The 14,530-nt window shown below is 38.6% G+C and overlaps 1 protein-coding gene across 6 annotated transcripts in view; it reads left to right on the top strand.

Annotated features, from left to right (window-relative positions):
* Positions 1-14,530, top strand: part of PHACTR2 (phosphatase and actin regulator 2) — a 372,853-nt gene that overhangs the window by 199,561 nt on the left and 158,762 nt on the right. Inside the window, exon 1 of one of the 6 annotated variants that reach the window (XM_003898090.5) lies at positions 14,253-14,513. The exons of 4 other annotated variants lie outside the window; for them this stretch is intronic. In XM_003898090.5, coding sequence (XP_003898139.1) covers positions 14,468-14,513 — 46 coding nt within the window. In that variant the 5' untranslated portion in view covers positions 14,253-14,467. Of the gene's footprint in view, positions 1-14,252; positions 14,514-14,530 lie in introns of those variants that run through there. One more of the 6 variants, XM_003898088.5, reaches the window with a different exon arrangement.

The following is a 14,530-nucleotide window of genomic DNA, read 5'->3' as shown; positions in this document are numbered from 1 at the left end:
TTATTGTGGATCTGTCCATTTATCCTTGTAATTCTGTTAGTTTTTGCTTTATATATGGTTCTGATGTCAGGGGTATATGAGATAATAATTTGAACATCCTGTTAGATTATAATTTTTGTCTTTATACTGTATAATAGTCCCTCTATGCTATTTGTTATTTTACCTTCAGTTTTAATTTATCTGTTATTAATATTGAGATTACAAATATTCTTTTGGTAAGAATTTGCTTAGTAAATATTTTTCATACTTTTATTTTCAGCTTTTGCTGTTTGGGGTGTGTCTTCTAAAAATGACAGATAAAGAGATGTACTGTGTTTCTGCTGCTTACAATTTTTTAGTCTTTGTCATTAGATAAAAAAGCTTATTCCTTTCATATTTATTGAGATTACTGATTTGGACTTAACATTGACCATCTTAATTTGTGTCATATTTTTAAGCATGCTCTTCTTCAATTTTTTTCTTCCATTTTCGCATTATTTGAATTAGTGAAGCTTTCTTTAATCCCCTTTCTTTTATTTCCTGATTTGGAAGCTTATAGTTATATCTTTCTTATTATTTGAAACAGTGACTTTTTCTAACAAAGTTTAAAGTTATTTAGCACATGTATCTTTCCCCTGATCAAAATCAGGACTTTAACATACGTGTTAAAACTTCACTAGTTTCTCATTTGCAGAGTTTATTAAATTCACCAACTTCACTAGTTTCTCATTTGCAGAGCCAATAGTTTATTAAATTCACCATGATGTCCTCACTTTCTGTGCTCACTGTTGTTTCCTGCATACTGCCCTTGCCTCTAGGTTCATTTTCTTTCTCTCTTTCTTTCTTTCTTTCTTTCTTTCTTTCTTTCTTTCTTTCTTTCTTTCTTTCTTTCTTTCTTTCTTTCTTTCTTTCTCTCTCTCTCTCTCTCTCCTTCCTTCCTTCCTTCCTTCCTTCCTTCCTTCCTTCCTTCCTTCCTTCTTTCTTTCTTTCTTTCTTTCTTTCTTTCTTTCTTTCTTTCTTTCTTTCTTTCTTTCTTTCTTTCTTTCTTTCTTTCTTTTTCTTTCTTTCTTTCTTTCCTTCCCTCCTCCCTCCTCCTTCCTTCTTCCTTCCTTCCTTCCTTTCTTCCCTCCCTCCCTCCCTCCTCCCTCCCTCCCTCCCCTTCCTTTCCTTTCTTTTTTTTTTTCACCGTCTTGCTCTGTCACCCAGACTGGAGTGCAGTGGTATAATCTCGGCTCATTGCAGCTTCTGCCTCCCTGGTTCAAGTGATTCCCTTGACTCAGCCTCCCAAGTAGCTGGGGCTACAGGCACCTGTGCAGCTATTTTCTTCCTTGTTTACCTTTAGTAGGGCCTGGGGTTTCAGCATGTTGGCCAAGCTGGTCTTGAACTCCTGACCTCAAGTGATCTGCCCGCCTCGGCCTCCCAAAGTGCTGCGATTACAGGCATGAGCCACCACACCTGGCCTGAGTTCATTTTCTTTCTTGCTGAGGAATATCCTGTAGATGTTTTCAGTGATTAATTACTTTTAGTGAATGATTGATTTAGTGAATGAGTGTTTACCTGGATATAGAATTCTAAGTTGACAATTGCTTCTTCAAAGCACTAAGAAAAAGTAGTTCTATCATTGACTTGGATTTATTATGATTCCTTAAAGTGGCGTTTGCCTTTTCCGCCTACTGCTTTCTAAATTTTCTCTGCATTTCTGCTGCTCTGTTTCATTAGGATGTGTTTAGGTATACATTAATTTGTTCTTTCCCTTGGCGACACATGGGATTGTTTTTATTCTCTACTTGGAAGTCTAGTGGACATCTCAAAACTGAACTTCTAATTTTCTATTCCAAATCTACTCCACTCACTGTTGTGCTAGTTTTAAGTAATGGCAATTTGATCTTTTTAATTGCTCAGAAAAAAATTTTGATAGTCTTCCTTCTGTCATCTTTTGTCTCCCACACCCCACGATCAATCCATAAGGAATATTGGTTCCATTTTCAAAATGAGCCCAGAATCCAGGTGCATTTCATTATACCCACTGCTACCAACCTGGTCTAAGCCACTATCATTTCTGGTCTGGATTATTCCTGTAGTCTCTCCTGGTCTCTTTGCTTCTAATGTTGTCTCCTCTGTTCTCTACTCAGAAGCCACAGTGATTTTTAAAACAAAAGCCAGATCATGTCACTACTTTGTTTGAAACTGTCATTGTAACCTTATCTCACTCGCAGTAAAAGCCAAAATCTTTTTTACTATTTTTATTTTTTATTTTATTATACTTTAAGTTCTGGGATACATGTGCAGAATGTGCCAGTTTGTTATATAGGTATACACATGCCATGGTGGTTTGCTGCACCCATAAACCCATCATCTACATTAGGTATTTCTCCTAATGCGATCCCTCCCCTAGGCCCCCACCCCATCCACCAACAGGCCCCAGTGTGTGATGTTCCCCTCCCTATATCCATGTGTTCTCATTGTTCAGCTCCCACTTATGAGTGAGAATATGCAGTGTTTGGTTTTCTGTTCCTGTGTGAGTTTGCTGAGGATAATGGTTTCCAGCTTCATCCATGTCCCTGCAAAGGACATGAACTAATCCTTTTTCATGGCTGCATAGTATTCCATGGTGTATATGTGCCACATTTTCTTTATCCAGTCTATCACTGATGGGCATTTGGCTTGGTTCCAAGTCTTTCCTATTGTAAATAGTGCTGCAATAAACATACGTGTGCATGTATCTTTCTAGTAGCATGATTTATTACCCTTTGGGTATATACCCAATAATGGAATTGCTGGGTCAAATGGTATTTCTGGTTCTAGATCCTTGAGGAATTGCCACAGTGTCTTCCACAATGGTTGAACTAATTTACATGCCCAACAATAGTGTAAAAGTGTTCCTATTTCTCCACATCCTCTCCAGCATCTGTTGTTTCTTGACTTTTTAATGATTGCCATGCTAACTGGTGTGAGATAGTATCTCACTGTGGTTTTGATTTGCATTTCTCTAATGACCAGTGATGATGAGTGTTCTTTCATATGTTTGTTGGCCACATAAATGTCTTCTTTTGAGAAGTGTCTGTTCATATCCTTTGCCCACTTTTTGATGGAGTTGTTTGATTTTTGTCTTTAAATTTGTTTAAGTTCCTTGTAGATTCTGGATATTAGCCCTTTGTCAGATGGATAGATTGCAAAAATTTTCTCCTATTCTGTAGGTTACCTGTTCACTCTGCTGTTTCTTTTGCTGTGCAGAAGCTCTTTAGTTTAATTAGCTCCCATTTGTCAATTTTGGCTTTTGTTGCCATTGCTTTTGGTGTTTTAGTCATGAAGACTTTGCCCATGCCTATGTCCTGAATGGTATTGCCTAGGTTTTCTTCAAGGGTTTTTATGGTGTTAGGTCTTATGTTTAAGTCTTTAATCCATCTTGAGTTAATTTTTGTATAAGGTGTAAGGAAGGGGTCCAGTTTCACTTTTCTGCATATGGCTAGCCAGTTTTCCCAACACCATTTATTAAATAGGGAATCCTTTCTGCATTGCTTGTTTTTGTAAGATTTGTCAAAGATCAGATAGTTGCAGATGTGTGGTGTTATTTCTGAGGCCTCGTCTCTGTTCCATTGGTGTATATATCTGTTTTGGTACCAGTACCATGCTGTTTTGGTTACTGCAGCCTTGTAGTATAGTTTGAAGTCAGGTAGTGTGATGCCTCCAGCTTTGCTCTTTTTGCTTAGGATTGTCTTGGCTATACAAGTTCTTTTTTGGTTTCATATGGAATTTAAAGTAGTTTTTAAAAATTCTTTGAAGAAAGTCACTGGTAGCTTCATGGGGATAGCATTGAATCTATAAATTACTTTGGACAGTATGGCCATTTTTATGATATTGATTCTTCCCATCCATGAGCATGGAATGTTTTTCCATTTGTTTGTGTCCTCTCTTATTTCCTTGAGTGGTAACTTGCAGTTCTCCTTGAAGAGGTCCTCCACATCCCTTGTAAGTTGTATTCCTAGGTATTTTATTCTCTTTGTAGCAATTGTGAATTGGAGTTCACTCATGATTTTGCTCTCTGTTTGTCTGTTATTGATGTATAGTAATGCTTGTGATTTTTGCACATTGATTTTGTATCCTGAGACTTTGCTGAAGTTGCTTATCAGCTTAAGGAGATTTGGGGCTGAGACGATGGGGTTTTCTAAATATACAGTCATGTCATCTGCAGACAGAGACAATTTGACTTCTTGTCTTCCTATTTGAATACGCTTTATTTCTTTCTCTTGCCTGATTGCCCTGGACAGAACTTCCAATACTATGTTGAATAGGAGTGGTGAGAGAGGGCATCCTTTTCTTGTGCGAGTTTTCAAAGGGAATGATTCCAGCTTTTGCCCATTCAGTATGTTATTGGCTGTGGGTTTGTCATAAATAGCTCTTATTATTTTGAGATACATCCCATCAATACCTCGTTTATTTAGAGTTTTTAGCCTGAAGGGGTGTTTTGTCAAAGGCCTTTTCTGCATCTATTGAGATAATCATGTGGTTTTTGTCATTGGTTTTGTTTATGTGATGGATTACATTTATTGATTTGCATATGTTGAAACAGCCTTGCATCCCAGGGATGGAGCTGACTTGATCATGGTGGATAAGCTTTTTGATGTGCTGCTGGATTTGGTTTGCCGGTATTTATTGAGGATTTTCACATCTATGTTCATTAGGAATATTGGCCAGAAATTTTCTTTTTTTGTTGTGTCTCTGCCAGGTTTTGGTATCAGGATGATGCTGGCCTCATAAAATGAGTTAGGGAGGTATTCCTCTTTTTCTATTGTTTGGAATAGTGCTTCTCTCTGTACCTCTGGTATAATTTGGCTCGGAATCTGTCTGGTCCTGGGCTTTTTTTTTTTTTTTGGTTGGTAGGCTATTCATTACTGCCTCAATTTCAGAACTTGTTATTGGTCTATTAAGGGATTCGACTTCTTCCTGGTTTAGTCTTGGGAGGATGTATGTGTATAGGAATTTATCCACTTCTTCCAGATTTTCTAGTTTATTTGGATAGAGGTATTTATAGTATTCTCTGATAGTAGTTTGTATTTCTGTGGGATCAGTGGTGATATCCGCTTTATCATTTTTTATTGTGTCTACTTGATTCTTCTCTCTTTTCTTCTTTATTAGTCTGGTAGTGGTCTATTTTGTTAATCTTTTCAAAAAACCAACTCCTGGATTCATTTATTTTTTGAAGGGTTTTTTGTTTCTGTGTCTCCTTCAGTTCTGCCCTGATCTTAGTTATTTCTTGTTTTCTACTAGCTTTTGAATGTGTTTGCTCTTGCTTCTCTAGTTCTTTTAATTGTGATGTTAAGGTGTTGATTTTAGATCTTTCCTGCTTTCTCCTGTGGGCATTTAGTGCTATAAATTTCTCTCTAAACACTGCTTTAGCTGTGTCCCAGAGATTCTGGTGTGCTGTGTCTTTTTTCTCACTGGTTTCAAATAACTTATTTATTTCTGCCTTAATTTTGTTATTTACCCAGTAGTCATTCAGGAGCAGGTTGTTCAGTTTCCATGTAGTTGTGCAGTTTTGGGTAAGTTTCTTAATCCTGACTTCCAATTTGATTGCACTGTGTTCTGAGAGAGAGTTTGTTGTGATTTCTGTTGTTTTACATTTGCTGAGGAGTGTTTTACTTCCAATTATGTGGTCAATTTTAGAATAAGTGCGATGTGCTGAGAAGAATGTATATTTTGTCGATTTCAGGTGTAGAATTCTGTAGATGTCTATTAGGTCTGCTTTGTCCAGAGCTGAGTTCAAGTCTTGAATATCCTTGTTAATTTTCTGTCTCATTGATCTGTCCATTAGGGACAGTGGCACGCTAAAGTCTCCCACTACTATTGTGTGGGAGTCTAAGTCTCTTTGTAGGTCTCTAAGAACTTGCTTTATAAATCAGGGTGCTCCTGTATTTCATGCATATATATTTAGGATAGTTAGTTCTTCTTGTTGCATTGATCCCTTTACCATTATGTAATGGTCTTGTCTCTTTTGATCTTTGTTGGTTTAAAGCCTGCTTTATCAGAGACTAGGATTGCAACCTCTGCTTTTTTTTGTTTGTTTGTTTGTTTGTTTTTTCATTTGCTTCCCATTTGCTTGGTAAATATTCCTCCATCCTTTTATTTTGAGCCGATGTGTGTCTTTGCACACTGATGAGTCTTGACTCTTTATCCAGTTTGCCAATCTGTGTCTTTTAGTTGGGGCATTTAGCCTGTTTACATTTAAGGTTAATATTGTTATGTGTGAATATAATCCCATCATTATGATGCTAGCTGGTTATTTTGCCTGTTAGTTGATGCAGTTTCTTCATAGTGTTGATGGCTTTTACAATTTGGTATGTTTTTGCAGTGGCTGTTACCAGTTTTTCCTTTCCATATTTGGTGCTTCCTTCAGGTGCTCTTGTAAGGCAGCCTGGTGGTGATATCTCTCAACATTTGCTTGTCTATAAAGAATTTTATTTCTCCTTTGCTTATGAAGCTTAGTTTGGTTGGATATGAAATTCTGGGTTGAAAATTCTTTTCTTTATGAATGTTGAATATTGGCCCCCACTGTCCTCTGGCTTGTAGGGTTTTTGCTGAGAGATCCGCTGTTAGTCTGATGGGCTTGTTTTTGTGGGTAACCCGACCTTTCTCTCTGGCTGCCCTTAACATTTTTTTTCCTTCATTTCAACCTTAGTGAATCTGACAATTATGTGTCTTGGGGTTGCTGTTCTTGAGGAGTATCTTTGTGGTGTTCTCTGTATTTCCTGAATTTGAATGTGGGCATGTCTTGTTAGGTTGGGGAAGTTCTCCTGGATAATATCCTGAAGAGTGTTTTCCAACTTGGTTCCATTCTCCCTGTCACTTTCAGGTACACCAATCAAACACAGGTTTGGTCTTTTCACATAGTCCCATATTTCTTGGAGGCTTTGTTCATTCCTTTTCATTCTTTTTTCTCTAAGCTTGTCTTCACACTTTATTTCATTATGTTGATCTTCAATCTCTGATATTCTTTCTTCCACCTGATCGATTTGGCTATTGATACTTGTGTCTGCTTCACGAAGTTCTTGTGCTGTGTTTTTCAGCTCCATCAGGTCATTTATGTTCTTCTCTAAACTGGTGATTCCAGTTAGCAATTCCTCTACCATTTTTCCAGGTTCTTAGCTTCCTTACATTGGGTTAGAACATGCTCCTTTAGCTTGGAGGAGTTTGTTATTACCCACCTTTTGAAACCTACTTCTATCAATTCATCAAACTCTTTCTCTATCCATTTTTGTTGCCTTGCTGGTGAGGAGGTGTGAATCTTTGGAGAAGAAGAAGGCCAAGGTCTTTTTTTTTTTTTTGAAATGGAGTCTCGCTCTGTATCCCAAGCTGGAGTGCAGTGGCGCGATCTCAGCTCACTACAACCTCCACCTCCTGGTTCCCATTTAAAGCAATTCTCCTGCCTCAGCCTCCAGAGTAGCTGGGATTACAGGAACGCAACACCACGCCTAGCTAATTTTTGTAGAGATGGGGTTCCACCATGTTGGCCAGGCTTGTCTTGAACTCCTGACCTCGTGATCCACCCAACTTGGCCTCCCAAAGTGCTGGGATTACAGGTCTGAGCCACCGCCCCTGGCCCAAAGTCTTTATAGTTAACTGCAAGTTCCTACCTGGTTATAATCTTCTTCTCCTCATCTTTACCTCTCTTATTCTATATACTCCAACCACCCCATTTACCCTGGGTTCCTCAAACACATGCCATGCTCCTGTCTTTATATTAACTGGGTCTTTCTTCTTGGAACACCTCTTCCCTAGATAGCCATATGGCTAGCTCCATTACCTCCTTCGTGTTTTTGCTTAAACATTATCTTCTCAGTGAGGACTACTGTGACCACTACATGCCAGTCCAACCTCTCTTACTCTTCTGTATTTCATAGCACTTTTCATCTTCTAAGTTGTTATAAAGGTTACTGGTTTATTATGTTTACTGCTTATTTTCTGTCATTCCATTAGAATGGAGGCTGTACGAGTGCAGGGGTTTTGGTATTTTGTACAATTCTATCTCCTAAGTACTTAGAACAGAGACTGGTACAAAGGAAATGCATAATAAATATTTATTGAGTGAATGGTGAACCAATCAGTGAGTTATTATTAATATAGAACTAGCACATATGTAACACAATATAGACCCAAAGTCTTTTCATAGAGCAGGAATACAGTGAAATATAGTTACATCCCAAATGCCCATTGATTGGTAAATAGATAAACAAACTTTTGTATAGCCATACAATGGAAGGCAACCTAGAACAAAAAGGAACAAAATACAGATAGAGCAACATGGATGAATATCAAAAACATTAGATGAAACAAACCAGATTAAAAAAAAAACTGTATATAATATTATTCCATTTGTAAGAAATTTTAGATAAATCAAAACTATGGACATGGAAAACAGGTCGGCAGTTCCCTAATGCCAGGGGTGGTATAAGGATGTGAAACAGGAATTAACTGCAAAAGGACATGATGGAGTACCCGAGGGTTCTCAAAGTTTTCTGAAACTTGATTGTGCTGTTGGTTGGACTACATGTTTATTAAAATTTATTGAATGGTTTGCTTGAAATGGATACATTTCAGGGTCCATAACTTATTCTTCAAAAAACTGCAAGCAAGCCTGGGCAATATAGTGAGACCCTATCTCTAAAAAAAAATACAAATAATTAGCTGGGCATGGTGGGAAGCACCTGTAGTCCCAGCTACTTGGGAGGCTGGGGTGGGAGGATTGCTTGCGCCCAGGAGTTCAAGGCTACAGTGAGCAATGATTATACCACTGCACTCCAACCTGGGCCACAGAGCAAGACCCTGTCTCAAAATTAAAAAAAAAAGAAAGACAAAAAAGCTGCAAGCAATAAACAAACAAATACAGTTAATTCTGACCACATGCTATTAGAATTTAATCTTTCTTTAATTCAGGGAGCACTTCACAGTCTTGGGGCAACTTCAGAATGAATGAGCACCTCTTTATGGCAAAAATATGTATTTAGTAATTTGCTAAAGTTCAGAGCCTTCTCTGTACCAGCCTACTGGGCACCCCTAGCAATTGGAGGAACAAACTAGTTGTTGTTGTCGTTTTTTTTTTTTTTTTTTTTTGAGACGGAGTCTCACTCTGTTGCCCAGGCTGGAGTGCAATGGCGCAATCTCGGCTCACTGCAACCTCCACCTCTTGGGTTCAAGCGATTCTCCTGTCTCAGCCTCCCTAGTAGCTGAGATTACAGGAGTGCACCACCACAGCAGGATAATTTTTGTATTTTTAGTTTTACCATGTTGGCCTGACTGGTCTCGAGCTCCTGACCTCAGGTGATCTGCCCACCTGGTCCTCCCAAAGTGCTGGGATTACAGGCATGAGTCACCACTTCCAGCTGGAGGAACGACTTTTCTGTTCCTCCGCTGTCAGGATCATGTATTTGTAGGCTGCAACACCCACCCCACCCCCCACCCCGTACCCACACTACGAACTCCGCCATGGGAGAGTCCATACCTCACTTTCCTTATGCCATGTGCCAGAGGTGCCACGCCCATGGGAGGTCCTCAGTCAATTCTAGTTGAATGAGTAGATGATTATTTCAGAGTGGCATACAAAAGAAAATTTATAGTCACCGACAGACTTGATATTCTCTTGCTATGGAGTCAACATACTATATTATTACCAAAATTTTACATGTATTCCCAGATTTTTTTTGTCCATACTTGGAAGTTATCATTAAGGAGATAACATAAATGCTTATTTTTAATTTATCATCTACATATTGAGTACCCTCTATTTGCCAGGCAAATTTTGTTAGTTTGCAAGGATGGATGTGATGGTTAACAAAACAAAGATTTGGGCCTTACTGGAAGCAATTATTTTGGGTAAATTGGGCAGTCATATAAAAGATGTCTTTAAGGACTGTTCTCTTTAGATTTTGGTGAATAAATTAAAGATTATTCATTTTATAGCAATTTTTGGAGTTTTAATACTATGGATGAGTACTTTGTTTTGCTTATGAAATGAAGTGGAGCAAAATTACAGACACTTTTCTTCCTAGGGTAGGGAGAATGTCTTTGGAAAAGGAAATTCCAGCACCACCCCTTGAGGTCTTTCTTTTCCAGCATAAATCTTCCAACTGTGGGGCTCACTCAGTAAGTAAGCACACGTGAGCCACACCCCGCCTCTGCAGAGACTCATGCGGGGTGAGGCAGAGGCTAGGTATTTGCTAATCCTTTTAGCTTGAGCAAGCAGAAGAAGGAAAACTCAGGAAATAAATCACATGAAAATATGAGAACAATAGGAAAGAAAAGCCTGTCTTTCAGGTTTGCTTCCTGTTCTAATACTTGTGGAATGTGGTCTTCTACTGATGCTTAATATAACTAGAATATGCAAAGTTGTAATTCTGTCCTTAACAAAAGCTTTCCTTTGTCTTTTAGCATCATCCTGTTAAAACCAGCATCTCTCAGAATTGTTAAAATTTAAGATATAGTAGCCATTTAGTTGCAACTTCTATAGAGTAACATTTTACAAAGTAAACATTAGTTACATATACAGTTTTCACTGAATTTAGAATATCTAGTAAAGCTCCCATTCGCTTTTTATGTTTTTCTAAGTAAGCCGGCTCTTACAAAATGTAGCCAAGTTTTGAACAAATACAAAGTTTTTAAAAACCAGAAGATCTTCTAGTACAAACTACCTGAATAGTTAAAACAACTTTTGCATATCCGTTTTTAGTATCCTATTAGCAGAACTGCTAAGTTTTAATTCATTTCCTTCCCATTAAGAAAGAATTTTTCTATGGCTGTAATTCCCATTAGCCAAGGAAGTATCACTAATTCGCAGGATGTTTATGGTCAAATCCAGAAATAAGGGTGTCAATTAATGTAATCTTCATCTGCTTGTATATGGCCACTATCAACCACTGTTGCCTCCCAGGTCACTGCTGTTCTGATCAACCATCTCATCTTTTGGGACTCTGCCTACCCCTTCCCTCCCACCATAATTCCTCCACCCCTAACAGCTGGTGTCTCAAAATGAGTCCTCACACAGCTGGCAGCATCTGGACAAAGCAGAGACCTCCAGGATTAGTACTCATGGCATTTGTGTTCTGAGGAAGTTTCCCTCTTCTTCCTGCTCCATGCTAGATTTGGCTGCCTAGAAAAGTCTGCCAGTTACAGGATTTGATAGTGGTGACTGTAGTAATTGTAAACCATCTTCTCTAAAGGCACCAAGTTGTATGTCTGCCACTTGGACTTTGACCTAGTAAAGGATTTTCTCACAAATGGTCCAGATTGCCAATGTTTAGGCTTATGTCCACTTTAACTTTTACCTAATAGATAGAGTGGCTTCCATCCAGGAGGAGTGCAAGTGTCACTTTGGGTACCCCAGGTGGGTGAGTCGAGGACTTCCCAAATCAGACAAGCCAGTGAAGTCTGTGTTATAGGGCAGAATGCTTGAAAACCCAATAAGTACAACTTTTTGTCATAAACGCACACTGGCTTTCAGAAGGGGAAATTCTGTCTCACTAATTCACTTACTTTAATTTCTTTCTGGAAATAAATGAATAAATCACAGTAGTTCTTTCAGAGCTTGAAAAATATTTAGAGTGTTCCGTGGAAAAAATCAGTAGATGCCATTAGTCTATATTTTTAGGAAGGCTAAATAGAAGCTGTTCCTCAAACTCAGCCATGGTATGATATAATGCGGCATTATTGTAACAGAGAAAAGTAGTGGTGTGCTGAAGGCAGTTTACACAGGCTGGCGGGTCAAATTGTTACATTTCAAGGAATTCTGCAAGCTGTTTGATATCAGTTTTGCTAGCTGGTTGGAGGCTTGTAGAATAGGTCACTGCAGGAGTATTTACATCACAATAAACAAAGCAGTCTGAGGCTGCCTCCTGCCTCCTCACCCCCAGCCCAAACCAGTTAAGCATTTACCAGGATATCACTGGATAAAAGATTGGTTTAAAAATAGAGAACAAAGAGTAGGACCAATGGGATAAATGCTGCAGAATTACAAATAGATAGCTTCCTCAGAGTTGGGTATTGAGACTAATCTTGCTTAGCATTTTAATAAATTCCCTAGAGAGAGGTAGTATACAGAGAAATGTCCATACCTTTCAGATGACATTAAATGTTTCCAGATTTAAACTATAAACCCATGGGATTAACACCCAGAACTCTTAGTGAAACTGTGTGAGTTCTAACAAGGCAAGAGTAAGGCAATTTGGGGGAAAATTATCTTAACATTCTCTTGTTAAATGGTAATTTCTAGCCTTTGCGTTACAACCTAGAAATGAAATTTACAGATTTCTGTAGACGTTTTCTATGTTTATTAGTATAACTTGTTAGCTGTGATTAAAAAAAAGGCCACTTAAATGCCAAGCCCCATCAGAAGCTCTAGAAACCAAGAAGAAGAACTGTCCCACTCTTAGAAAGAAACCTTAATGCACACTTCCTGCAGTTTTGGTTGACATGCTTCAAGGATAATGTAATGGAACTGGAAGAGTTTCAGAGAAAATTGCGTAACCTGGTTGGGGTATTATAGGAATCCCAGATGAGGCTGAAGATTATATTAACTAGCAAATCATGAAAGGTCTATATAAATATAGCTGTATTAAGCAAATCCTGAAAAACTGGAACTAAAGTGCACTTCCTTGATCTTTGAAATAAGAATTTATAGAAGTAATAGAAATATACTATTGTTTCTCGAGGAAAAGAAGAAATGATAGCAACCTCAAAGTTTAACTTTTATCAGTATTTAAAAATTATTATAGTTACATATTTTGAATATGCAAAATTTACTGTGTATTTCCTCTGATCAGTGACCTCCCTTTATCAGATAGGCTCCGTCAAAAGGAAGAGTGAGTCATTCTCCCTCTTAACTTACCTTTAACCACTTTTGTTTGTTTTTTTTTCTTACAGCAACTCAAAGCAAAGAGCTGGAGGAGCTAGCCATTATAATTGCTTACTCTCATCGCTTAGCTCCCCAGGTGGGATGTGTTTCCAAGACACATTTTTGTATTTATAAGGAAATGTAGTTAGGATTAATTTTATTGTCCTAATTAGAACTCACATTTTGGTTAAATCCTCAATTTCATTAAAAAAAAAAAAAATCAGTGTTTCTTAAGAGTGAATTAGGCAAAGGGAAGAAGATAAGGGATCACACTGTTCTAGGGAAAAGATCTTCCTCACAGTGGTGGGTGGGCTGTTTGGGTGTGAAAAAAATAGGGCAACTTAATTAACCATGACGAAACAGACAAGTGTCTTTCAAAAAAATCAGACAAGGTCTGCACAATTTTAATAATAAAAATTTTAGAGAAAAATGATTTTCATGTTAGTTCAGAAAGCTGTGGTAAATGACCTAAATATATTGCACTTTCTGGTATTTTTTACTTTTTAATGAAATATATACCTTCAGCAAAGTGCACACATCATTTTAGACATCTCAATGAATTTTCATAAAATGAACACATCCAGTAATCACCATCCAATCTAATGCACCAAATATAGATGTTCCATATACTGTGTATATATATATATACACACACACACATTGTATATATAGTATGTAGATTACTTATCATACTAATCATCAATTGTAAATATGAAGAATATTTATTTGTATTCATATTTTTAAGAAGAATGAGATTTAACAGGATATTATAGAAGGGTTTAATTCACCTTTCAAGTTTGTTATAGTTCTTTTCCCCTTTTGTGTATTTTAATCACTTTATTTCACAGTAATTCTTTTGAAATAAAGGAGAGGTGAGCACTCCAGAGTTTCAGGTAGGAGACAGCAAACAGTATACTTTGTTGATCTCACACATAGACCTATCATTTAGATTTGTTGTAGAGCCTGATTGAGGCCATTAATGCTTTTTTTTTTTAAAAAAAATTGTATTTGTTAAGAGGAAGGTAATTTTTAAAACGTGAAAAAAAAATGGGCACGGGACATGAGAGTGCCGCAATACTGCAAATAGAATGTAAGGAAGGAAATAACTTTTAAGAAACAAATTTTGTTAAATTAAGTACCGTGACTAAATACTTTAATTCCTTTTCTTGTAGTCCTTAAGGATCATTTGACTTTGAACCTTTTAAGTTAAAGAGGAGTAGCCTGAAAGCCTGAGCTCCCTACCACCCTGAGGGGGTGAGGGTGCTGCTGGGCCGGCCGGGGGCTTCCCCTATCCCCTGCTCCTGCGCCCTCCCCCCGCTTCCCCCCCCCCCCCCTCCCTATCGCCCTCACCCCCCCTTCTTCCCCCGTGACCCCTGACCCCAGCTAATCTGCATAGAGGAATGACAGGCATCCGCTGGGCAGGATCCGCCGCGCCGGCTGCGGCCGGCCGGGCTGGGAGACCCGCGCGGGGGAGAAGGTGAGGGGACCCGGCGGGCCGCTAGGCACAGGCCGGGACATGAACGCTTGGAAGTCTGGCTGGGAGCGGACCCATGATCGAAGGACCAAAGGAGCCGCGTGATCGCTGGACCTGGCCCTGCGACCCCAGTCATGGGCCAGACCTCGGTGTCCACGCTGTCCCCGCAGCCCGGCAGCGGTGAGTCCCGGGCGCAC

The sequence above is a fragment of the Papio anubis genome, chromosome 6 (genome assembly GCF_008728515.1).
Source record: "Papio anubis isolate 15944 chromosome 6, Panubis1.0, whole genome shotgun sequence".
Taxonomy (NCBI): Eukaryota; Metazoa; Chordata; class Mammalia; order Primates; family Cercopithecidae; genus Papio; species Papio anubis.
The sequence above is the reverse complement of the archived record's forward strand: the minus strand, read 5'-3'. Positions and strand labels throughout refer to the sequence as shown.